The 26,507-nt window shown below is 47.1% G+C and overlaps 1 protein-coding gene across 2 annotated transcripts; it reads right to left on the bottom strand.

Moving 5' to 3' along the window:
- Nucleotides 1–1,199: 1,199 nt before the first annotated feature.
- Nucleotides 1,200–26,507, bottom strand: RAB20 (RAB20, member RAS oncogene family). Of its 2 annotated transcripts, XR_002828771.1 has the most exons (3): nt 26,133–26,269; nt 17,833–18,026; nt 8,360–8,481 (listed from the first exon to the last, which is right to left on the bottom strand). XR_002828771.1 is itself a non-coding variant. In XM_006086906.3 (2 exons), exons 1-2 carry the CDS (start codon nt 26,302–26,304, stop codon nt 1,692–1,694), a joined length of 702 nt encoding a protein of 233 aa, XP_006086968.1. In that variant the 5' UTR covers nt 26,305–26,507; the 3' UTR covers nt 1,200–1,691. The 2 variants fall into 2 exon arrangements, 1 of the variants encoding a protein (XP_006086968.1); XM_006086906.3 differs by lacking the exons at nt 8,360–8,481; nt 17,833–18,026 and adding an exon at nt 1,200–2,221 and having other exon boundaries at nt 26,133–26,507.

Genomic DNA, 26,507 nt, shown 5'->3' with positions numbered 1-26,507 from the left:
ACCTTAACTGAGGAGCCCCAGTCACACGCTGAGGCTGTGCCCGCCTTCCATCCTCCGGGCAGGCACACTCACCTGGACAAGGTGTGCACAGGACAGAGGAGGCGGCCAGGAGGAGCCCAGAGGCAGAGATCCTGGGTACTCAGAAAATTTCCCGAACACCTCCCACCTCCTCCCCCCCCCACGCCCCACCAAAGAAACCCACTCACAAAAGATTGTGTTCTCACTAGCTTTCTGCCTCATTTTCCTTTTTTTTTTTTTAATATACATTTTTATTGATTTCAGAGAGGGAGGGAGAGATAGGAACATCATGATGAGAGAGAATCATTGATCAGCTGCCTCCTGCACTCCCCTTACTGGGGATGGAGCCTGCAACCCAAGCTTGTGCCCTGACTGGGAATCGAACCGTGACCTTCTGGCTCATAGGTCGATGCTCAATCACTGAGCCACGCCGGCCAGGCTCACCTTGCTTTCTGTTATGGGCTGATGCTTGTGTTCCCCCAGAATCCATATGCTGAAGCCCTAGCCCCCAGTGTGATGGTGTTTGGAGGCGGGGCCTTTGGGAGGCCATGAGGGTAGGGCCCTATGATAGCAGTAGTGCCCTTATAAGAAAGAGAGACCAGAGCTCGCTCTGTGCGCCAGTGAGAACACGTCGAGAAGGAGGCCGCGCCTGGAAGAGAGCCTTCCCCTGGAACAGAACGGGCTGGCACCTTGATGCTGTGAGAAATAAACGTCTGCTGTTTGGTCCACCCCGTCTGCATCTTGTTACAACAGCCTGAGCTGGCTGAGACATCTCTTTCTCAACCAGAGGTCCCCACATCTGACCTACATGTTCTCAATAACGTTTCTCAGAAAACGAAACCTATTGTCTCACAGCTTCCCCGCCTTAGCATCTTCTAATAACACAACAGTGCACCCACCAACCAGCAGAAACGGGGTTTCTGATTCAGTAACTGCCCGGTGACCCAAGCCGACCTTAGCAGAAAGAGTGCTTTTAGTTTTGCTTTGTTTTTACTGGAATTCATGTCATCAAGGCAACTAAGCAGATGGGATAATCTAAATATGCTGGACCTTGTAAGGATTCAATGCAGCTTTTAAAGAGAGAAGTACTTTAAACTCACAGCATCTCCCCAGGGCCCCCAGGCAGGAGTCCACCGGGGGCACAAAATAAAGTCTAAAGCAACGCAGTCTCCACACCAAAGTTCTTCTCAAAATTCTTTTTAATAATATGTGTCGTTCACGCTGCTACAACCAGTATAAAAACAGTGATTCCTGATTTTGTATAAATTAACATGTGGAGAATCTTTGTGATGCATCAGATACAAGTTCCAAATGATAGGACCAAAGATAAGTCACAGTGAAGAGAACCGTCTGAGATCAACAAGCATGAAAGACGTACATGTGCTCAGACAGGTGCACACCCACCCAAGCCACCCTCCATCAAGGCCACGGTGTCAGGAAAGGATCAGCCGGGGACAACCGTCTCCAGATCCTGCAGCTCCCCACCGCTCAGCACAGGATGCAGAGGTGACGATTCACATTGACCTTCTCTTAACAACAAGCTGTCATTTCCACTCGGATCTGCTCCTCCGTGTGCACGAAGGAATTCCTTTAGTTTCTATGCTCCTGACCACAGCTCGCTCGCCCACACTCCTTGATAATTGTGTAAACTGGGGGCCAGGGGCCCCTGAGGGTCAGGCACAGCACCCAGATTTGGTCCGTTCGGGCGGCTTATAACGGGAGATGTCCACGGTCTGCGGCGGCCCCTGCGCTCTCTGCCGCAAGATCACGGGCACCACCATGTCGAACAGGGTTTCAAACAGCAGGTCCACGTTGTGCCCGGTCTTGGCGCTGGTCTCGAAACACATCTGCTCCGCAGCCGGCATGTCCTTCTCATCCAGCATCTTGTACTTCAGGATCTTTTTATAAAGAGCCACTGCCTCCTCCAGCCGCACCTGCTTGGGCCCCTTGGACGGCGCACTGCCGCCCGCTGGCCCGGGGCTGTCCCCTTCCGTCTCGCAGCCCTCCGAGGCCCCCTCCTCACTGAGGTCCACCTTGTTCCCCACGATGGCGAAGAGGCAGTCGGTGCTGGCCGTCTCCGTCAGGCCCAGGAATCTCTCCTCCAGCTCCACCAGGCTCTGCGGGTGGTTCACGTCGTAGGTGAGGATGACCGCGGCCGCCCCCCGGCAATACATGGAGCCAAGGCCGTGGAACTGCTCCCGCCCTGGCAGGGGGAAGGAACAGAAAGATGTGGTTATGTCTCCTCTCAGACGCACCCACCAACCATGACACAAGAAACCCCTGGGAGGGACCATGGAATTGTCACCCCAAGTGTAGGTGTGACTGGAGCTGAGCTGGGTGGAGACACTGGTGTGCAGAAAGCAGTGACGCGCCCAGGCCACGGGATCTAAGTGCAGGGCCCTGTCCCTCTTGGGGGGCTGCGGGCCCATCCCCACCGCCAGCAATTCCTGCACAACCTCGTCATGCACTGTGGTTAACCTCCGAGACCAAGAAGATACCCGTGCCCTATTTTCTTTTTTGAATTTTTGTGAGTTTATTTGAGCCAAACTGTCAACATATGCCGGGAAACAGAATCTCTACGAATTGAAATAATGCTTCCCCTATTTTCTTTTTAATTAAAAATTGCACGGCTTGTTCCTGGTTTTGCATTTTAAAAGAACGCGTTTAAATAAAATGCTCCCACCATGGGTCTTGATGCTGGACGCCATCTGTGCCACATCTCAGCATCGCAGTTGTTCTACACGGCACCAGGCAAGCCTGCCTTCACACAGGTGCGCAAAGCGCCCGCGCCCAATGTCCTGCTCTGCCTCCCAGAACTTGGCTCCTGTCCAGCTGCCTGGATGCGGCCATGCGGCCACTCATCAATCCACTTGACCACTCGTCACTTCTCAGGGGGTTCCTGACCCCCTACCAGTCCCATCATCCCCCCACACACACACTTCCGGCCCCTCACACTCCCTCTGAGCTCTGGCTCCTCCACTCAGCACAATCGCAGGTCCACGCCTTGTTCTGCAGTTAATATTTATCTCTCTACCAGTAGGGAGGTCTGGACCATGTGGTTTTACTTGCCCCTATGTATCTGGTGCTAATAAATGTGTTGAGCATAAATGTGTAGAGTTAGTGAAGCCACAAATTTACCCCCTCCCCCATTTAAAACAAACACACACACACACGTTTTTCTCTTATATACGATTTCTTTGTTTTGTAACAATTTGGTCTGATTTTCAAAATGGTAGAAGCCTCATTCATGCCAGAAGCTCCATTTACACCCTGCACTCGACTCCCAACCTTTACTCTGAACTGCAGACTGAGGGGAAGAGCGGGGAGGGATGTGTTAAACCCACAAAGATCTGAAATTTTGCCAGACTTAAATACTTTTATCCCCCCATGTCTAATCATCAGAAAACCCACATCAAAAGTACAACTAAACTACAGAACAACCGTCATGCAGATCCGTCGGAAATCCAGCTAAATGACAGCCCTACGACTAAGGATTTAAAGAAGAAGCCACATTGAGACGGGTTGTTTTCAGATGCAAGGACAGAATAGTGGTGGAGAGCGGGCATGGGTCCAGTACCATGGGCAGGCTACTTAACCACCTGAGATTTAGCCTTCTTGTCTGTGAAATGGGACGGATAACAGCACCTTGCAGAGTTGTGACGATTATGTGTAATGTATGTAAAACAACAACAACAACAAAAACATTAGAAACCTGCCCATACTGGACCCAAGCGCCCTGGGCACCCACGCTCCCCGGAGGAGCTTAGCAGGGGCCTTCTGAACCCACAGTGCTAAGCTTGCCTGCTGACACTCGCAGGGTCCCTTGGAGAGTTAACTCTATTTCTAGGGTGTCTTTTACAGCTTCTCTCCCCGGCTGGAATCCGAACCTGTTCCTGAGGAAGTTCTGTGACTCCGCCTGCAGTTTTTCCATTTGGGCTACAGAGCCCAGCTGCTGACTCCAGTGGGAACAGAACCCAGGGGTCCATGACCTGGACAGGGGAAAGAATGCAATCTTCGTCCTCAACATCCTCTGAGATTGAGCACTTCCTCCTCTTAGACATACTGGCACCAAACCAGAAACGATATCAAGGAACAATACCTGTGGTTTTGTCACCCGTAGAAACACAGAGGCTTTCGATTTCGCATCACGGTTGCCACCGCGTCATCAAGTGTTTATGCAGACGCCACTTACTTAAACATCCTGACAGCGAGGAGACCTGCCCTCGGTGAAGGAAGCCTGGTTTCCTGATAAAACTTTGTATTCTAGGGCACGCACTTACATAGAGCATTCAGAGAAAGATCATGCGCTCATGCAACTCGGGCACAAAAGGATTCTTGACACAAAAGAAATGAAGGCCCCTTCGTCTCTGGGTCTTTGGGACCTGGATTAAAGGCATGATACTTACACACATGTATTTGTATAAGCTTCATGTCCTTTTCCAATAAACAACTGTTTCCCGCCAAATGGACAAGTTCCACCCCAATCATTCCGACACAGGCCAGGTGGCACTGCCACATTAGGGGGCAGGCTGGTGGCCCCTGTGGTCGGCCCTGGAGAGAAGCACCTGCTGAGAAAGACACCCACATCCTGGGAGAAGGGCCCAGCATGGACCTATACCTGCCAGCTGTCCTCTCCTCCGCCCAGAGCCAGGGCTCCCTGTCCTCAAACCATCTGATGGGGGAGGTGAGATGGAGGGACCAGGCCGGAACAGGTTTGGCAGGAGTTGGAGGTGGTGTCCTGCCCTGCAGGATCCTGAAGGTGAAAGTGAAGGGCCAGCTTACAGCCACCAGGCCCTCCATCCCGGGGGGCTGGGAGGGGCCAGCCTGCTGACAAGCCGCACGCACGTCCTCTGGAATTCATCACCCGCAAATCAAAATTCCTTCCTTTAGCACAGCCACAGCAGGCCAGCCCTAAGCCTGATCATCTAATTATAAGTTTCGTGTCAAATTTCACTGCAGACCAGCAGACAGAAACTAAACAGTCTTCACCCATCCCCTCATGGACCCCCTTGGGAGAAGATGGTCAAGACACCTCTACCACTGGCAACAGCAAGTGCTAGTTACAAAGAAATGACAGAAATGCCGCCCCGTCCTCACCCCTGAGCCGCGATTTCCTTTCAGGCACTGATCGGAGGTAGAGCGACCCAGGCATCTTGAGGTTTCCAACAGCTAACGGTGTTATCAGCACCCACCCACTGGATTTCACAAGAGTGATCAAGGGGAGGAAAGTGGCATTCCAGTTATCCCGGGAGGAATTTTCCAAGTCTGTAGCATAGCTCACCCAGGACAAAAAGGCCACTGTGCTCATGCCTATGCCTAAAATAGTTTTCCTTTCCAGATAAAAATGTCTGATTTGCCTTTTAAAAAAAACTAAAGGAGTAATAATAAAAACCAAAGAGAAACCACAATAACTAAAGGAAGTAGGAACTGGAGTTCCCATAAGCTAGCCTGAAAAGAGAGTAAGTAAAAGTTGCTGTTTAAATCACATCATCTGTTGTCCACCCATTAACCAGTACAGGAGAAACTGAGGCACAGGAAGCGGCCCACAGAAGCAGGCGTGGTGCTGCCCAGAGCCAGGACTGTCCCGGGTACCAGGGAGTCTGTGGACGACCTGCCTGCCAATCCCCACAGTGTGACCCTGGGCAAGTCACTAACTCTCTGCCTCAGCTTCTCATCACCAAAGGATGGTTGTGAGACCAGAACTAATTTATACAGCTCAACTGCCTGGAGCTGTGCCCAGCAGGTGTTACGCCCTATACACGCTTGTTTAAATCGCGCATCAGATTTCGTCCAAACCTAAGGAGAAACTCCGCCATCCCAGGGCCAGCCCAGGACCACCGTGCCGTGTGTCCTCGGCAGCACATTTACAAGCTGTCTCCTCGGACCTGCTGGTCACTCTACATCTGACCAAACTCCTGCAGCTTCCTTATTCTTACAAGGCTTACTTTCCAAGGATGACTTTCTCCCCAATTCCGGGGGCACTTTATGGCGTGGCCGCCATACGCGGTGCCAGGAGAACTGAGAAACGGCCCGGCCCAGCACAGGCACCGGAAGAGGGAAGTCAGCAGCCCACAATAACCCCAATCAGCTGCTGGACAAGTGAACACAAAGTATCCGCTCGCCTTCTCTTCTCTTCCGTCCCCATCCTCCAGACAAAAGACAACCAGCTTTTCACCCTGAGCATGGTAACATTTTTGTTGAAAGGATTTTAAATAACTGGATGGGTGGTATAGCCATTGGAAATCATGTTACAACACTGGCTCCGTGTTCTAAACGTGGAGGGAGTACTTTTTAAAATACTGATGCCTGGACCCCCCACCCCAGAGCACATGAATCAGGATCTGACGAGAGTGTGGGTACCAGAATCATTCTTAAATCTCCCCTGGTGGCTAGTATGTGCAGCCAGAGGTGACCATCACCAACTTGCGCGGTGAAAGTGGGAGATAAAAGGGCAGCTTTATGATGGGAGAATCGAAATGCTTACTTCAATCCAGTTGAAAAGTAAGGTCTACCAGGAAAGGCAACTGCAACCTCTGCAAGAAAGAGGAACTTTGAAAACAAAAACCCTGTCAGATGCAGAATGCCCACTGGGCCTGAGCCCACAAAAGCATCAAAGTTGCAACACGAGGAAGGAAAAAAACTCAGATCCATAGAAGCAGAGCTGGGATCACACAGAAACATCAGGGCACACACAGCACTAGGACCACCAGCACAGCAAGCTGCAACGTGATTCCCTTCAGAGAGTTTTTAAAAATAACGCAAGATCCTTTCCCCAATGCTCTCAGGTGCCAACCACAACATTATAAATACTACCTTAAAAATTACTTTAGTTTTATTTTGTACAGTGTGATGGTAAAGTTCATGGACAAGGTCTAGAACAGCCGTGGGCAAACTACGGCCCGCGGGCCGCCCGTTTGAAATGAATAAAACTAAAAAAAAAAAAAAAAAAAAAAAAAGACCATACCCTTTTATGTAATGAGGTTTACTTTGAATTTATATTAGTTCACACAAACACTCCATCCATGCTTTTGTTCCGGCCCTCCGGTCCAGTTTAAGAACCCATTGTGGCCCTCGAGTCAAAAAGTTTGCCCACCCCTGGTCTAGAACATTCCATCTGCCTGTATGTATGATAGTGAACCTGGTTAGAGAATGGCGCAGGGCAACAACTACCTCCAGAAGTGTTCACAAAGGACAGATGTTTAAAGCCTTTCTGTGCAATAAGAAAAAAGACCCATGAGTCTACAGGATGACTAAAGGAGTTGGCTGCCTGGGGCCGGCACTGTGGGTGCAAACTCCATCAGAATATGAAAATGGAAGAGGCAGTGGGGCAAGGGCACTTCATCTGAGAATCTACTGTTCACACAGAGGTTCCAGAAACCAGGGGTGAGTCTGCCACCACCCTGATACCTGTGTGCGATGGTTAATTTTACGTGTTGACTTGACCAGGCCATGGCGCCCAATTGTGTGGTCCAACTAGTCTAGATGTTGCCATGGAGGTATTTTTTAGATGGGATTAATATCTGCAATCAACTGACTTTAAGTAAAGCAGACTGCCCTCTGTGATGTGGGTGGGCCTCATCCAATCCGATGAAGACTTTAAGAGGAGACTAAGATTTCCTGGAGAAAAAGGAATTCTGCCCTCAGGCTACAACCTGAGCTATAAAGATCACACCTGAGTTTCCAGCCTGCTGCCCCACAGATTTCATACTTGCCAGCACCCACAATCAATCATGTGAGCCAATCCCACCCCCACCCCCCTTTCCTGACAACACACTTGGAGCTGCTCACGTGTTTCTCTGGGAAATGTCCCTTTGGAAATGTGGCTGCTGTGCAGGCCAGACCCTCCAGAGGGTGGGACTGTCTCAGAATCCCCGTCTTCCCTCTTGCTTCTCCATCTCCAAACCTCCACAAAGGCACTGATTCCCTCCATAAAGAGAAAATGCCCTGCAGCCCCTCCCCCACAGCTGGGCCACTTCCCGGACCCCAGTAAGTGCGAGGCCCCGCCTCTCAGCCAAACTGGCCACCAGCTCCATGGGAACAAGGGGAAGTGATGGGGAAGGGGCTTTTCAGCAACCGCCAGTATCCCTTTGACCCCAACTGGTTACTTCTTCATGAAGGATCCCTTGTCTGCCCTCACTAGCCTGCTAGGTCTCTTTCTAAGTGAAGATCCAATAATTAAAATGCTCTGCCATATAATTCCGGGCACCTCCTAGCTGGCTTCAAAATAAAGTGTGAACTCCGCCAAAGTACACGAGTCCTCTCCTGCTGGGTTCTCAGCAGCTAAACAGTAACCATGGGAATGATGCTTTCTGAATTAGGCATCTAGGAACATCTTTTATTGGAGTGGGTGGGGTGGGCACAGTACAGGGAGATGGGGAATGGGACAAGGAATACATTTCCATTTTTTTTCTTGGGTTTGAAGTTATCTCCTTTTTTCTCTATCTTTTATTCTTGTTTTTTGTCCTATAAAAAATAAATTTAATTTAAAAAGGAAAAAAAGTCTTTCATTGCAGATTAAAATTATGTAACAGAAAAAAATAAGGGAGGATTTCTAAAGTCTCCTACCATCTGTAGTGGGTTGAGTGGTGTGGCCCCAAAGATACGTACATCCAGGCCCTCATCCCCAGCAACTGTGAATGGGAGCTTATCTGGAAATAGGGCTGTTGCAGGAGTAATCAAGTTAAGATGGGGTCGTTAGAGTGCAACCTCATCCAATATAACTGGTGTCCTTATAATAAGAGGAGGGACACAGAGGCAGACACACACACACACAGGGATGACGATGTGAAGACACAGGCAGAGACGGGAGTGACGCCTCTACCAGCCAGGAACACCAGCAACCAGCAGACGCTCGGAGAAGAGCCTGGAACAGATTTCCTACAAGAACCTTCAGAGAGAAGAGCCTGGCCCGCTGACACCTTGACTTCAGACTTCTTCCTCCAGAGCTACGAGAACAACTTCTGCTGTGTAAGCCCCCCAGTGTGGGGGACTTGGTTATGACAGCCCCAGGAGACTCGGACTCCACGAAGGTACGAACTGGGCTGCAAGCCGATGGCCTCCTCATTCACCGATAGCAACAGTCATGAACCGAACAAGAACAATGTCCATGCGCAGGGGCCATGCTGCCAGGAGAAACGTCTGCTTCTTTCCCCTCGCCACCTCCTCTTCCCTCTCCCAGCAGAAGAAAAAGCTAGGTACTTATGAACCTCCATGACCCACGCTGGAGAAGATGTAAGGATGGTGCAGATAACAGTGAACTTCAATGAAGATGAAGTGTCATATGCCATCTCCTGAGCCAAAGGCAGCAAAACTGCTGACTCCCCGAAAACAAGTCATAAATTACAACGCTAAGTTCACGTGGACAGAAATGCCTACGCCTGCTTCACTGGTTCTAGTTCGACCTGATGCTATAAAAAATGACCTTCAGCCCTGGCCGGTGTGGCCCAGTTGGTTAGAGCATCGTCCCATGCACTGAAGGGTCGAGGGTTGGCTTCCTGGTCAGGGCAAATACCCAGGTTGCAGGTTTGATCACCAGTCAGGTGTATGCAGGTGGCAACTGATCAATTTCTCTCTCTCTCTCTCTCTCTCTCTCTCTCTCTCTCTCTCTCTCTCCCTCCTTTCTTCCCTCCCTCTCCTCAATAAAAACATATTCTCCAGTGACCTTCACCCTCTAAATTACATGAGAAGAAACAAATCATCCAAGTCTAGTTCCTGTCTTTCTTGAGAAATACCAGGAGGAAGAGGTAGTAACCACTGAAAAAGATATCAAAGAGAAACTAATGAAGTATCCGGTCAAAGAAGCAGTAGATGGGCTGCATCTTGAGAGGGGAAGCTGTCACAAGAGCTCTTGTGAAAAGTACAAGTGTCCCGTGACAGAGTGGCCAGCTGAGTTCCCTCAGGGTAAGGGGCTCCATCCTCATCACGCAGACAGAACGAGACCAGGTGCTGATTTGAGATGCAGGCCATTCTAGCTCTTAAAGTGAGTACACTGAATGGCAATAACTATTCCAATAGCTAAAACTTTTACAGCTCTTGCTACTTCCAGGCATTGCACAAGCCCTTTACACGTCAATCACTTAATTCCCACCCACCGGGACAGGCTGCTGTGGCATTTTCCCCCCAGGCCTGATGAAAACACTCAGAGGAACACAGGCTGGCCAGGGACACACAGGCAGCGAGGGCCGAGGCAGCACCTGAACACAGAGCCCAGGGTCCAGATTCCTGCTCCAAGGTGCGATGCTACCCTCAGCTTCTAGTCCTACCCTGACTCGGGCTGTGAGGGGAGGGGGCTGGGTTCCAAAAAAGTCTAGAAGAAAAAACAATGGGATGATGTCTGTTATGCCTGTTATCAGCAAGTAAGCAAACCCAAAAAGGCAAGATAAACCAGACAAAAAGCACGTGTCCTCCGGGTAGAACCTGCTCTCACAAGGACAGCTGTCTCCTCCCAGCAAGGCGGGTGGTGTGGACAGGGCTGCATGAATTGTTCATTGTTCTCACTTGGTGGTAAGGCTGTTTGCAGACGGCTGGAACCTACGAGGCACTCCCGGGGTGGGAATCTCCCATCTCCTAGCAGAAAACCCGGAGACCAGCCTCCTCCCACTGCCCTGGCTAGGGAGAGCCTCACCAAAACTCTGAGCCAACAGCCGTCAGCTGGATAGTAAAGAGTAGGCGTTTAAAAGGAAAAACACCCTGGACTACTATATGAATGAATGTTTTGGGTTTTCTTTTTCTGCCAGAGGAAGACTTGAAATCTCAACATCTACTAATGAATTACAGCCACAAAGGAGGTGATTAGATAACATTTTAAAGATAAGCTAATAATTAAAATCCAATAATCCAACTTAGTTGCTTACATTTATAGTTCCTTTGGTTTTGCTCTCAATAGTCTGTGGCCATTAAAGGGAATTAAAAAACGTAGCTGTGCTTCATGCCATCGAGGAGGGTGACTCTTAGTCTAGGAAGCCCACAGCTCACTCTAGTAATGAAATGAAAAACAGCACTGGGGGACGTAACTGCCGGGTCAGCAGGCAACTCTTTAACTGCAGGCATCCAAACCCAAACTGGTAAAATGAGACGTTTTTCCTTTTATAAATAAGGGAATCCACACCCAAAATAATTTCTAACTAATAGAATAGCAACATCTAAAGGAGAGAATGTGTCAGAAAAAATGGATTTCATTTCACATTTAAGTACATATACAGTGATTTTTTACCTAGAGCAGCCTGTGTCATTTCTATTGTTTCTGTTTGATAATCTGAAGATTAAACTAAAGCCAGAGAATATGCATGTCACAGGAACCACTCAAAAAATTAACTGCACATAAATTAACCCCTTACCTGTGACTCACTGATGGGGCTTTCTGAAATTATTACCAAGGTTATAGAATGATAACTGGAGTTTAATCCTTCACTCTTTTCAGATATAAATTTACTAAGAATAATTCAATAACAAGACCAAATAACTGAAAGACATGTTCTTTAACACTCTATAATTAAGAAAAAGAGGCAAATCCAAAGAAAGTACAGATATATAACAGATTAACAAAAACTCACATATCAGGACCTTTAATCCAATCTCCTTGTCCTTCCACAGATACACTGTTGTCCTCTGGTAATTAATGTTTAGGATGAGATTATCAATGAAAAATTCAATTAATTGCTAAATTCTCTACTTATTAAACCAGGAAACTAAAACCATTTCAGATTTTTCAAAGCAAGCTGGAACTTGTTTTAAGCTCAAGACTGAACTGCAAATACCATATTAAGAAAACGCTTTAAGTCTATTAAGGGTTTCTTGAAATATTACGTTATCTAGAATAGCCTCTTACCTGGAGTACTCCACTCAATAAGTACACCAGCTATTTCTAACAGCTTTGCTATACAGAATAGTTTTTTTCTTCTCCATAATAGTCTTCCCGGAAACACACATCAGAGAATAAACGTTTTCCTGTTAATTCTATCACAAGGGCAGCATATTAAACCCTTTCTGAACCATCCTAAGGAAACAAATGATTGTACAGATGTTTACTATGTCTAGTCCTCTCTTGCTTAACAGATTGGATGTGTCCTAATAAAACTCCCTGAAAAGCACATTATCCGCTGACAGCCATTATAAAATCAGGAATGCCTTCAGGGATGACGGGGACACCTGGTATGAGTGTAAAAGGGACGACAGAGCAGGCCTGACGTGCTCAGGTGGGTCACATGGCAGGTCTGACAAGCTCGGTGACCGAAAGTAACCCCACAGGAGGGTCTGATCGTAAATTCCTAAGGCAGGTAATGATGGGTAGTCAAATCCCAGGCCTGTAGCTTCCTTAGCAAAGGTCAGTCTCTACCATAATCCACCCTACCCATTATCCTTATGCCTCTAGGATAATATACCTTTGGAATGTCGAGAGTAATTTTCTTTCCCACACCCCTCAGGGCACCACCACTGGCACCAGAGCACAAGACCACAAAACTCACTGTTGTGTTGCCTTGACCCCATGTCTATTTACAGCAAATGTTAACTATCCTATACCCACCAAAGGAAAGGAAGTATGTGTCTCACCATTTTGTTCATCCAACACTAGATATTTCCCCACTTTCTCTCCCACCTACTTAATCGACCACCACGAGTTTCATGTAACCTTGCTTACATTTCTCCTTTGATTGCAAATGCATAAAGAGAACTACAAAACTGTCATTCTCCAGAGCATTTTCTTCATCCATTGAGATCTTGCTACTGGTCATGTCTTCAGATTTGGCTCAAATAAACTTTTATGACATTTTTCTATAGGTTTGGACGTTCATCAACACTGGGAGTACTAGATATAATTTTATTAATTTAACAGTTCAAAAACCCTTTTAAATCAATCATATTGAAGCATTTTGTTAGAGCTTAGTTGATCCTATTTAAATATATGCTGTATATGAAAATAGAAATTTTAAATAATTATGAATAGACAGAATTCATAGAGACAGAAAACAGAATGGCACTTACTGGGGGCTGGAGGAAGGGGGAGTGCGGGTTAGTGGGTAATGGGTACTGAGCTTCAGTAGGGAAGAAGAAAAACTTTGGAGATGATCATGGTGATGTTTGCACAACATGTGCATATACTTAATGCCACCAACTTGTACACTTAGAAATGATTGAAATAGTAAATTTTACTTTATGTGTATTTCACCACAATTTTAAAAATTCCATATGTGTGAGAGAGAGAGAGAATCGCATGTAAAAATAGTACCTACTAAGAACAGCAGACAGCTCAGGCCTGATCCCTACCCTGCTACTCTACCCGAGGTGGCAGCAAGCCCAAAGCTACCTCTCATCTACCTAAACCGGCATGAATCACCTGGTGATCTGGTTGAAATGCAGATTCTGATCCAGAGGTCTGGGTGGGGCTTGGGTTCTGTTGCTGCTGCCCACAGACTTCACTTTTGGACCGAATGCTGTAAAGCCTGGAGCAGTCTGGGGCAGCTCTCATCAGTTCAAGATGAGATACAGTGTTAACACACCTGACTCTGCACCTCACACCTGAGTCTGCCATTTTTGCACTTCACCCCTCTGCTGCCTTCCTCCTGATATTTTGTGTCTGGTAATAGCCATGAAGTAGATGCAGGTTGCTCAACCAAGGGAAGCTGAAAGGCCTGGCCAGGCTTTGGAAACCTCCACTCTTGAGCTGCTGGGACCTGTGGCCACACAGTAACTAACCGGAGTTAATCAGATTGGAAATTAATTAGGTTTGGAATGTTGCTTTGGCCACTACTAAAGAAAGATGTGCAGTGAAGGAAACAACATCAACCAGTTTTGAAGAGTAGGAACAAAGTCCTCCAACAGCACGGAAAATGTTTATAAAAAGCCCAGGCACAACACAAAAGCACACACTGCTACTTCGCAAAGCGCGGGGATACGAGGGTCACACACCATTCTTACCTACGCACAATGCAAGATCCTCACAGAAGAGTGCCAGTTATGACATGAACTTAGAAAATACTTAAAACATCCTCCACTCATTCTGACTTCATTTTTTAGGACAAGCTGCCAGTTAGAAAGGAGAAACTGCTTCCTCCCGTCTTGGTTATTGATGCGGGTGTCCCTGAGCCCCCCTGGGCCTCCGTGTCCTCACCACTTTTATGGAGTCAACTAAATCCGCTTCCTGTAACCACGTCTGCTACAGATCCTTCTAGGAACTGCCATCAGAGCTGACGCTGAGTGAGATTTCACTGCATTCTGCTGGGCAGAATGGCAAGCCACATGTGCACACACACAAGCACACATGTATACTCACAAGCATGCATACACACACACACACACACACACACACACTTTTATTCTCCCCACTGTTAGTGTGCACATTTTACAGATCTTTAAAGAGGCCCAGTATACTCATGCAGCTGCTCAAGGACACCCCCCGCTCCAGACTAAGCAGCTCATGTCACTATCAGTGGTATGAGTAGCCTGGATATGGAACTGCCAAACAATAAGGGTTTAATGGCACTGCAGGGCCTCTAACTTCTGTTAGAGCAAGAACGAAATTTGGTCAAGCACTTTTTAAAACAATTCCACCCTGACACATGTTAAAAGACAATTTTTAAGAAAAGGCAAAATCACAACACTCAAACAGATATGAAAATAAATACACGTTAAAGATATTATTTAGTCCAGCTGGCGTGGCTCAGTGGTTGAGCATCAGCCCAGGAACCAAGAGGTCATGGTTCGATTCCCGGTGTAGATAGAGCACACGCCCGGGTTTCGGGGTTGATCCCTGGCAGGGGGCATGCAGGAGGCAGCCAATTGATGATTCTCTCTCATCACTGATGTTTCTCTCTCTCTATCCCTCTCCCTTCCCCTCTCAAGTCACATAATATACTGGATTAGCTGGCTCTGTATAAATGAGAATGCACATTTCAACATGAAAACGAGTATAAAGTGCATATAATTCTACATGGTAAAGCGCTGGTTGAACAGACTTTTTTTAAAAAAATATATACTTTATTGATTTTTTACAGAGAGGAAGGGAGAGGGATAGAGAGTTAGAAACATCAATGAGAGAGAAACATCGATCAGCTGCCTCCTGCACACCTCCCACTGGGTATGTGCCCGCAACCAAGGTACGTGCCCTTGACCGGAATCGAACCCGGGACCCTTCAGTCCACAGGCCGACGCTCTATCCACTGAGCCAAACCGGTCAGGGCTTGAACAGACATTTTAATACATTAATCTTGTTAGTTATGAGACAGCTCCAAAGTTGGAACTATTTTTAACTTACCACTTTTGGGCACAGCAATGTTTTTTTCAGTTCACAGGCACACTGTGCACTAAACAGAATGTACCGTCACATCCTGTACACACACACATAGATTGCGTATCTGAGCACGCTGTCCTGGTTGACTCTCACATTAGAGTAGATGTCACTTCTGTGGAGGACACAGCGGGGCCTGGTGACTAAGTGCAAAAACACCAGGGCAGCTCGCCCAGCTCAGCCCCTTCGGGCTTCATGTGAACTTACAGGGGATCTAACCTGGCTACCTGTTTGAGTCCTAGACAGGATTAATGAGCTGCAATGGAGAGTTAAATTGTCCTGGCACACAGTAACTGCTATGTAGGCAGCAGCTACCAATGGGCCAGAATCTGTGATAGAGCCTCATCTTGGGGAGGCTGTGGAGAGGATTTTGTGGGGGATTCCTGAAGGACTTTGTAAGGCCACAGGCTTCATGACAGCTAGTCAGCCTATACAAACAGCATTACAAACAGGCCATTAGGTTTATTCTTCCTATCTGAACATTTGCTTTCAGGTAAAGGTAAGCATTTCAGGTACAACCAGAACAAAACAACTTCTTAAATGAGGTGTAAATGTTTATCTACCACAAGATAACTCTAGACGCCTATGAAGGCTATTAATAATAAAATTTAAAACTTTTAAAAAATAAATAGGGAAATAGTCTAGCAGAATACAAAAATAAACATGAGAGCATTAGCTAAGGCAATTTCAGTTAGAACATGGCACAATGCGTTCTTCTGATGCAACAAATGTGTTATTTTAAATAATTCAAGGCAGAATAATAGAGTAGGTAATACCATAATTCTAACCTGTTGGCACTACTTGGTGTATTAGCACTAGCATTACACAGAACAGCCTTGAACAGCTATATTGCATTACTTATTTAATTCCACTTAAGTCACGAGTCCTTCAAGAAAATGCCTGATTTGGAAATTTTTCATGGCTTAGAATTTTTACTAAAATTGTAACATTCAGCATTTAGCTAAAGTGCACCTCTAGTTTTCAGAAAACAAAGAAATTAAAAAAAAATGCAAACTGATAGCAATTTTCCCATGCTTTCCATGTTTCCCAGTAGTATATACATTTGGTTTGTTTGAGGAGAGAGAGAAAGGCCATAACAGAGACTAACATAAGACAAAAAGCAGACCTCAAAGCCAGGCTCCTGAGGACCCAGGGCAACCTGAGCTAACTGCGTGACCTCTCTGGGCCTTAGCTTCATGGTCTGCAAAAGGGAGGTGATAAAAGTGCCCACCACACAAAGTAGTTGTAAGAAATAAATGAGGCTAGTCCTGGCTGGAGATCCTGGCTAGAGGAACCTAGCTATGATGATCACCTGAACGCTGCCTCCGTGTCATTCCTTCTTCACCGACTCCATCCACACCTATGGGGAACCCCTGGACCTGTTGGGGCTGGACCCCAACAGCTCCGACCCCTGTTCTGCCACCAACTAGCCATCAACTAGCCACTGGATGGTGGACAAATAACTTCTTACGTCTGTCCCCTCATCTGAAAGAGGAAGAGGCTGAGCAAACTGTCCTTTAAATCCTGTTCTAGTTTTAAGGGTTATGCCAGACTCTACAGTTTCCATTCCTGCCCTGTAACATGGTGACCTACAATGGATATGCCAACTTCAATGACTACTGCTGCGTGGGGAAATTAAGCATCTTCGATAACTCCAAAGCTGAATAATGGCTTTTACGATGGTCAGAATGGTCTCATCTTTGCTACAAACAATACTGACCAGAGTTTTATTGATTTTTACAGAGAGAGGAAGGAAGAAGGAGAGAGAGAAACATGGATGTGAGAGCAAGACACTGATTGGCTGCCTTCTGCATGCCCTCTACAGGGGTTTGAGCCTGCAACCCGGGCATGTGCCCTGACTGGGAATCGAATCAGCAATCTTTCAGTGTATGGGATGATGCCTCACCAACTGAGCCACACTGGCCAGGGCCTGATTGACTTTTTTAAAATCCAGATTGAGATCTTCCTGGGTTTTGCATACTAAATGAGTTTTGATGAAACCTGGACATTTTCTTTTTTTTCTTTTTTTAAAATATATTTCATTGAATTTTTACAGAGAGGAAGGGAGAGAGATAGAGAGTTAGAAACATCGATGAGAGAGAAACATCGATCAGCTGCCCCCTGCACACCTCCCACTGGGGATGTGCCCGCAACCCAGGTACATGCCCTTGACCGGAATCGAACCTGGGACCCTCCAGTCCGCAGGCCGACGCTCCATCCACTGAGCCAAACCGGCTCCGGCAAAAACCTGGACATTTTCATACTGTGCTATGAGACTCTGGATCTTACATTTTAGCTGGCTCCCTCTGGTACAACCTCAGAGGGGCTACGGGGTGTAGGGCAGGCCTGGACACTTTCCTGATAGGTGGGGGCACAAGTCCAAGCTCCCCACATGGCCTCACCAGCACCACAAGAAAGAGGACTCATTACCACCTGGTGCGGATGAGAGCTCGAGTCCCTAACTCAGCCTCCTCTGACGCCACCTGCATGTCTGGGGTAAATGAAGCAGAAAGAAAACCTGGGGAGCTCACCTCACTGTGCCATTCCTTGGATCTCAAGGCCCCTGGCCAGTCTGCCTTCTTCTCTCCACTGTTCAGAATCTTCTTATGTTTGTTTTGTATGTAACTTTCCAAACGTTTTAGCTGCAATTAGTGGGGAGAGTAGGGGAAAGCACATCTGGTCCATCTTCCCAGAAGCAGATGTCCTGATGTGTTACTCTTCGTGTCTACATAGGTTTTTAATGATATCAAAGTAAAAAGAAATGAGTCCCTCAAGAGTTGGTTAAAGACACACATAACTAACACCACAGACCAGTGTTTCCTTACCAGGTACACAATGGCCTCATTTTAGCTGTGTTATTATGCTGATTTTATCATTCAGAGTCAATACATTAAGAAAATAAAACCATGCATTTCAGCACACACTCCCCCAATTTCTCCCATTGCTTTCAACAATTTCACTCAGCAAAAGCTTAGCTTTAAAAAAGATACTGAAGAGTAAAATGATAGATTCTACAAAGAGCATAAAAATGAATAAAACCCAATCTTCTCTCCAGGAGTTTGTAAATCAGAGATAAAACAAACAGGTAACAAAAACAGATAACAGGCAGAACACAATAAAGAACACCAGGTCACGCTGTAGCACAGTCTGGAGGAAGGAGGAATTCTTCCTCCGCTACAATGACCAAGGGCTGCTTCACTAACCATGACACTGAAAGATGAGATAAAACTCAAGTTGGGCATTGCCAGGAGAGGGGATATTCCCAGGGAGAGAGAGATCAGGGAAGTGAGATCAGAAGGAAGACGGGCATATGTGATGAATTACAAATGCAGACATGCCTCAGAAATACTGCAGATTTGATATCAGACTATCGCAATAAAGTGAATGTTACAATAAAATGAGTCACGCTCATTTTTTTGTTTTCTCACAAATAAAAATTATGTGTACACTATACTGCAGTCTATTCAGTGAACAATAACATTATGCCTAAAGAAAACCACAATGGGCCCTAGCCGGTTTGGCTCAGTGGATAGAGAGTCGGCCTGTGGTTCAATTCCAGTCAAGGGCACATGTCCGGGTTGCAGGCTTGATCCCCAGTAGGGGCATGCAGGAGGCAGCCAATCAGTGATTCTCTCTCATCATTGATGTTTCAATCTCTCTCTCCCTCTCCCTTCCTCTCTGAAATCAATAAAAATATTAAAGGGAAAAAAACAAAGAAACAAACCTCTCTTTTAAAAAAAAGAAAACAAAACCCCAATAGACATAGCTAATTAAACTATACTTTACTGCTAAAAAATGCTAACCATCATCTGAGCCTTCAGTGAGTTGTAATCTTTTTGCTGGTACAGGGTCTTGCCTCAATGGAGAGGAAAATACAATGTCTGCGAAGCACAATAAAGTGAAATGGAATAAAAGGAGGAACGCCTCTAGTGCCCTTGGCTAAGTTCTAAGGCACCTGTCTCGGCTACAGGAGAAGAGGAGGAAGGATAATCCAGGCTGGGAGGGGCTTTGAGGGGGGACATTCACGGATCCAGAGGCCCAACAGAAACACCCTCAGCAGCGTACAGAGGAGACAGGAGTCTGGGTCAGTCGGGGTAAAAAGAACACCGGAACCTGCCTAGGCCGATGGCACAGGATGGCGGGACCATGAAAGCCTGTCATCACAATGATTAGGCCAGTATTCTAAGAATATGCAGTTGTTTAAACGTGTGTGTGTGTGTGTGTGTGTGTGTGTGTGAGAGAGAGAGTGTGTGAGAGAGAGAGAGAGAGAGAGAGAGAGAGAGAGAGAGAGAGAAATGTCTTTTTCGCAGAAAGGGAAGTTATATGAGGTCTCAATGAAGCAAGTGGGGGGAAAGTTCAATTTGGAATCAGAGAGTTTCTATTTCCCCTGCAAACTTCAAGATAACAAAGCATGCCATTACCTTCCAGAGACATTAAATGTGATTCGGGCATTATTAGCTAATGAAGATGACTGACCTTATTAGTTAAATTCTCCTGAATCAACACCTCACTAGTGAGCCTTAATACTTCTTCCCACCCACAGAATTCCTGGCGCCCCCTCCAGGAGGACTCCTGGGGACCTCCCAGCACGTGCAGTGGCTCACAGGCGGCCTTTGTCCTCAGCAATCTCTCAGTATAATGGCACTTTGTCTGCCTTGCTGAACCCAGCAGTCGATTTCCTTCCACCTATCTTAATATCCACATTCATATTCAGGCCACTGCTTTTGATAAAAATAAAAATTAAAAAAACAACAACAGAAGAATTCTGCAAAGAAGGACTTGCACTCAAAGACACCCATTCAAAATCTTCAGTGAAGATGTGGGCCCACCTTCAAAGACATGGACCCACCTACAAAGGCATGACCCACCTACAAAGACTTGGGACCACCTACAAAGACATGGACTCCCCTACACAGTTATGGACCCTCCTACAACACAGGCTTTGCATGTTTAGCTTCCAGATCCCAAACCTCAACTAAGATTTTTTCCAAGAATTTTTGTCAGAAGCTCATGCTAGTCTTAAATTCAGGTCCTCACCCTCACCCTAGTCTAGCTCAGATCAGACACACACAGGGGAAACTTGAATGTTACTTGCGTTTAACTGAATCATGAGTTACTCAATCATTGAATGCTAAACACTGGAGAGCTTCTTTAACTACAGAAGACTTTTAGAGAAGTGCTTTCCACTTTGGATGACCTAAACCAGGGGTCAGCAAATTGCTTCTGCAAAGGGCAGATAGTTTTGTCTTTCTGTGCTACATAGTCTCTGTTAAAACAATGCAGCTCCACTACTGCAACGGGAAAGCAGCCACAGACAGTCTGTAAATGCTGGGCACAGCTGTGTGTCAATAAAACTTTATTTACAATGACTGGTGAGAGACCAGGTCATTCCTCTGACCTGAGAAAGGGAATGTAACCCATCAGATGCTCTCCTGTCACACAAACACTGATTGTCAGGCTGAGAATTGCCATATCACGACCTCATAAGCCACTCAGCAGCTGCTCTAATCTAATAAGAGATAAGTCCTCCACCCCAGCTCCACATTTGCTTTAGGCTATCTACTCACTTCTGTACCAATCTCTCAAAGCTTTTTAAAATATGCAGTCCTCACAGGCCATTCCAAAGGATCAATGGTCAGTAACTCTGGGGTCCCTGTCATAGAGAGCTGCGCTCTAGGCTCATTCACAACACTGCCACCTTTCCAACCCGAAGCAGCATCACTTTGGAAATGGCATCTCCGCCATCCCCTAGATCTAGAACAGCTGCCTCTGGGGCTGGGCTTGCGGCTTCTGTGCAGACTGGAAGAATGATGATGGGCTTGCGGTCCTCACATGCACAGTCCGTCTCCTCCAGCATGTTCACATGTGCGCCACCCCATCCATCGCAGACGTGGGCCCCTCCTAGCTAACTTCACAGGTACGGGCAATTATATTCATCCTTTTCCAGGCACCATGATTGCATAACCCGGAACGCCAGGGTTATGCAATCATGGTGCCTGGAAAAGGATGAATATAAGGGCTCCTCTCCTGGGTTGCACGAAAGTTGTTCAAGAGGAAGATCTTAAACCAACTACTCTGAATTTTCCCTCTCTTTGATCTCTCTACATATTACAGAATTACTTTTCCCTCTCTTCTCCCTCTGTGACATGTTTGCAGGTGGCCCTCATTGTCCTAGTCACGCAGGGCCAAGAGACAATTGTTTATTTAGCAAACACTAACACAAAGCTTCCTCATTCCTCATTTGAAGCACTTTGTCAATATTAACTCATTGACTCCTAACAACACTCTAGGTAGGTGCTACAGTTGTTTCCTTACCTACAGGCAAGGAAAGTGAGGTGGACCGAGGTGACACAGCCACAAAGTCACACATGTGGTCAATGGCTCTGCTCAGCAGAACAACAACCCCCAAAGAAGCTCTAATCCCTGGAGCCCATGAATATACTATGTGACATGGTAAGGAAGAAATAGGGGTGTAGATAAATTAAAATTGCTAACCAGCTGACTTTAAAACAAGATTGCACTGGGTTATCAGGATGAGCCTGATGTAATCACAAGTCTTTTAAAAGTGAGATAGAGAGGGTTCGGGTACAAATGGCTGAATATTTAGCTTCAATATTCGAGACTGAGAAAGATAAGGTTAACTGTTTTGTTTTGTTTTTTAAGATCAGGGCCTCCTGGCATAAGGACAGGTGCTCAGGCTTCAAAATAAACCCATTTTCAGCCAAACCATAGCACTGCTCAACCTGTACTGGAATCCACAGAGCACTCCCTAAACCGCAGAGGGTTCACACAGCCATGTGAGAGACGCGGAGGTGCAAGAACACTATAATAACTTCTTTGAGGAGGTGTTCACAGAACCCCTAGTGTACTGTACTACTAAGGGCTGACAAGGAAGTAGGGAGCAGCCCAGCCGGTGAGGCTCAGTGGTTGAGCGTTGACCTATGAACCAGGAGGTCAAGGTTCAATTCCTGGTCAGGGCCTGTGCCTGAGTTGCAGGCTCCATCACCAGTAGGGGGCATGCAGGAGGCAGCCAGTCAATGGTTCTCTCTCATCATTGATGTTTCTATCTCTCTCTCCCTCTCCCTCCTCTCTGAAATCAATAAAAATATATTTAAAAAAACAAAGTAGGGAGCATGGAGTTCACCTTAGAGAATAGCCCGATTGGCATGAACAGACTAAAAGTGAAAGCACGGAGAAGGGAAATGAGGAACATGTTGCTGGAAACTGAAGGAAAGGAGATAAATTGTCAAAAAATGGTCTTCATGAGACAGATACTGGGGATGTAGACATAAGTCATATCCCCCACCCTCCAGGGGCAACAGCCTTGAGAAATGAGGGACAAATACGGAGGGTGTCAAGCCTTCCAGGTCTGGTGATGGGATCTATGAAGGCACATGGTCACTTTCTCATATCCCTGCTGTGTTTTCTTCAGAACAACGATCAGGTGTGAAGTGATGCCACTTATTTCCTCTGTTGGCCTCTCCTCTGGAGCTTAAAGCCCACAGAACCGAGGCCCTGGCTAGCTTGTCATTGCTGTAGAACAGAGATTTTCAATCAGGGTGCTGCAAGAATTTTCAAAACATGCAATACCTGACTATTTAGTCAGGGGCACTGACCCCTTTTCCAATTTAAAAAATATGACAATAGCCAACACAACAATAGCCATCCGGGTGAATGAATCAAAATTATACCTTTTTTTTTTTTACAGATGGGCAAAAAAATATATTTTTAGGTGTGCCATAGAATTTTAGTAATTCGTTTATGTGTGCCATGAGATGAAAAGGGGTTGAAAATCGCTGCTGTAGAGCGGAGCCTGAAACAGTGCCCAGGTACACAGTAGGGGCTTAGTTTACATTTGCTGAACAGAGGGCAACATCTTTTTAGGCTGCCCAGGGAGTAGTACGTTCTGCTGGGGCTCTGTCACATCTCCGGCCAACCTCCTTTTGCTTCTGGGACTTAGCAAACCATATCTGGGTGACCTCGTCCAGCTGCCCAAGTAAGTAAGGGCGGAGCCACGAAGGCACAATGGAAGGAGAGTCCCTGCACCTGGACAAATCTCCCCCTTCTAGCTTCCCCTGCCCTGCAGGCTTCAGGCAGCCAGGTACATTGTTGTTGTTTTTTAAATAAATCTTTATTGTTGAAAGTATTACATATGTCCCCTTTTCCCCCATTGCCCTCTCCAACACCCCTTCCCCCACAAGCCCTCACCATCCTACTGTCCGTGTCCATGGGTTATGCACATACGCACATGAGTTCATTGATCTCTCCACCTTCCCCTGCATTCCCTCTGAGGTTTGACAGTCTGATCCATGTCTCCATGTCTCTGGGTCTATTTTTGTTCATTAGTTTATGTTGTTCATTAGATTCCACATATGAGATCCATGCCAAGAGTAAAACAGAAACTTTCACTCCTTACTATCAAAAAACCTAATACCCTCCACACCCGCACACTCCCACCCCACCCACCCCATGCAACCAAGAGCAGCATTAAAAGACAATCCATCCTCTAGCTCAGCAGTCGCCAACCTTTCGGACTTCACTGACCACCAGTAGTGGTCTGTGAACCACCGGTTGCTCTAGCTCAGCGATTCTCAACCTGTGGGTCACGACCCCTTTGGCGGTCGAACGACCCTTTCACAGGGGTCGCCTAAGACCATCCTGCATATCAGATATTTACATTACGATTCATAACAGTAGCAACATTACAGTTATGAAGTAGCAACGAAAATAATTTTATGGTTGGGTCACAACATGAGGAACTGTATTTAAAGGGCCAGAAGGTTGAGAACCACTGCTCTAGCTCTTCTCATCTTTCTGCCGCGGTTTTGGAAATTTAAATGAACACAACTTAAAAAACAATGTGGAGTGGAAAGAAAATATAAGAGCAAGACAAAAGGAGGATCCCTTAAAAGTTAAACTTCTGAATTCCCAAGAGGATGACTGAAAAGGTATCTATATTCATAGCCCTCCTTTCCCTCCAAGTGGCCCACAACCCCAGTCACTGGGAGCCAGGCACAGAAGTAGCTTGTGTGACTGCTGACTCTGAGCCTAAGCATGTGTACACAGGAGGTTGACAATGGGGAGAAGGGGCCTGGCCGCCCCCACAGCCCAGGGACCTGACTGAGCTCACGCTGGGGATTCCAGGAACAAGGAGGCGGCACCTTAGGCAAGACATGAAATGAGTCACTCCCCTAGGAGCCCAACAAAGTATCCGGGACATCTCATTAGCTGTATTACATCTCATTAGCTGTATTACAAACCCTCTGGTGATCGAGATTCAGTAAAGAAAAAAGTGGCCAGCCAAAATTACACTGCTACGCCTCACCACAGAGGCCGGAGGTGCGGGATCTGACACCTAATGTCAGCTCCTGTTTCAGAAACACCAGACCTGGTGGTGAAGGGCAGGTTCTCACGGTGGCCACCGCAGGGCTCTCGGTTTGGGTCCCCAATGCCATCTCTGCATTATCCTCTTGTAAACCAAGGACAGCAGAGAGGCCACCCAGTCATCAAAAGGAACAAAAGGGCCAGCCTTGTCGAAAACAAGCAGACGAGTCCTGTTGATTTGATTTGATTTGACTTCTAGAGCCTGCGATCCATGGCTACCAAAGGCTTAGTGCTAGAGTCAGCTTAGGCGTAAAGGATCTTAGAGAACCTCACTCTGTGGCCTGGAACTGGAGCAAAATGCAGGGAAGATGCTATTTTTACAGCGTGATTGTAATAAATTAGTCAAGACATTAACTGCCATACTAACAAAAAGGACAGCAATAAAAAGGAGGAAGGAAGGAAGAGAAGTGAAATAGAGAATTAGTTAAAATCGTGTTTATTTGGCAGACGGGTGTGCCCAAGCTGGCAGTTTTAAAAGTCTAGACAGGACCTTTGGGTATTTATGTCATGTTTAAAGTGCTGACAGTTAAAAAGCCAGACCTTAAAGTTTCAGGTTTCTAAAAAGAATGTCCACTGAAATCATGCCATACTATTTAGTTTCTTATTTACTTATTCTTTTTCGTGGGGAAGGACCTATATTCTATTGCAACACTATATTGCCGTTGTAAACTGAACCCTTGAATCAAGATCTTCTAAGTTGTACTTTTGGAAAATCATAAATACTACACACACTAAAAATAATTCATTACCTATCATAAAAATGCTGCTGCAGAAAACCGCTCCAAGTTCCATAACATATAAGAGCCGAGATCAAGCAGATGATAAAGAAACGGCAAGATGCAGATATGCTTGGGACTGAGAGAGGAGACACTTGAGTTCTGTTGCCTACTTTCCTGACTGAACCTTGCAGGAGAAAGCTCCTGCCTCAGTTTCCTCTTTTGTAAAAAAAAAGGGGGGGGCGGTTACTACACTAGCCTTGCTCACCCCCCAAGGTTGTTGCGGATATCAAATGAGAAATGTTTGCGATAGCACTTAAGTGGGTCGGGCCATCACCTGCAGGCTCAGGGCAGGCCCCTGGCGCTCTGGAGCCAGACACCACCCGAGGGCACACAAGGGACACGGCTCCTCTCTGGAGCCACGGGTGCTTTCTAAGCTCGACCGCATCGTCACTAAATACCCCGCGTGGTTGAACACTAAGAGTTTCCCAGCCAGCGGAGGACAACAAGTGGGAACGTGCACTGTGCCTGGGGGCCTGATCCCTGAAAGGGGGTCACCTGCCGTGGGAGGAGGGGACCCTGTAGGTAACCGGGGACGCCCGCCCTGGGGAACCGGCCCTGGGGACCCGGCCCTGGGGGACCCGGGCCCTGGGGACGCTCCTCAAGGCCGGAGCTCTCGCCCGGTCCCCGCGGGGCTCCGGGACGCCGGGGCCCGGAGGCGCCGCCCTCACCTGCGGTGTCCCAAATGGAGATGTGGTAGGAGCGCCACTGCTTCAGGTAGAAGGCGCCGCCCACCGTGCTGACCGTGTCCGCGAAGCGCCGCTCCATGTACCTCTGCAGCAGCGACGTCTTTCCCACGTTCATGTCCCCCAAAAGCACGATCTTCCCGTCGGGCTTCCTCATGTTCGCGCAGACGGCCCCCCCGCTCCGGGACCGCGCGCCGGTCCGGCCCGTGCGCTCCCGGCACAGCTGGAGCAGCTGGACCCCGGCCCCCAGACGGCGCGGACCGAGACGGCTCGGACCCGGAATTCGCGGGAACCCCAAATTTGCGGGGACCCCGGAGACTTTCTTGCCCCGACGTCCGGAAGCAGAAGCGCGTGTGGGCG

The sequence above is a fragment of the Myotis lucifugus genome, unplaced genomic scaffold, assembly GCF_000147115.1.
Source record: "Myotis lucifugus unplaced genomic scaffold, Myoluc2.0 scaffold_33, whole genome shotgun sequence".
In the NCBI taxonomy this organism is placed as follows: Eukaryota; Metazoa; Chordata; class Mammalia; order Chiroptera; family Vespertilionidae; genus Myotis; species Myotis lucifugus.
Note: the sequence above shows the minus strand (reverse complement) of the source record. Positions and strands in the feature narration are given on the sequence as shown.

Excerpts from the sequence above, each read along its gene's own strand:
- RAB20 (XM_006086906.3), bottom strand. The coding sequence starts at position 26,304 with ATGAGGAAGCCCGACGGGAAGATCGTGCTTTTGGGGGACATGAACGTG. Across the intron at positions 2,222-26,132 it reads CTCCATTTGGGACACCGCAG|GGCGGGAGCAGTTCCACGGC; the intron begins GTGAGGGCGGCG and ends TCCCCCTGCCAG.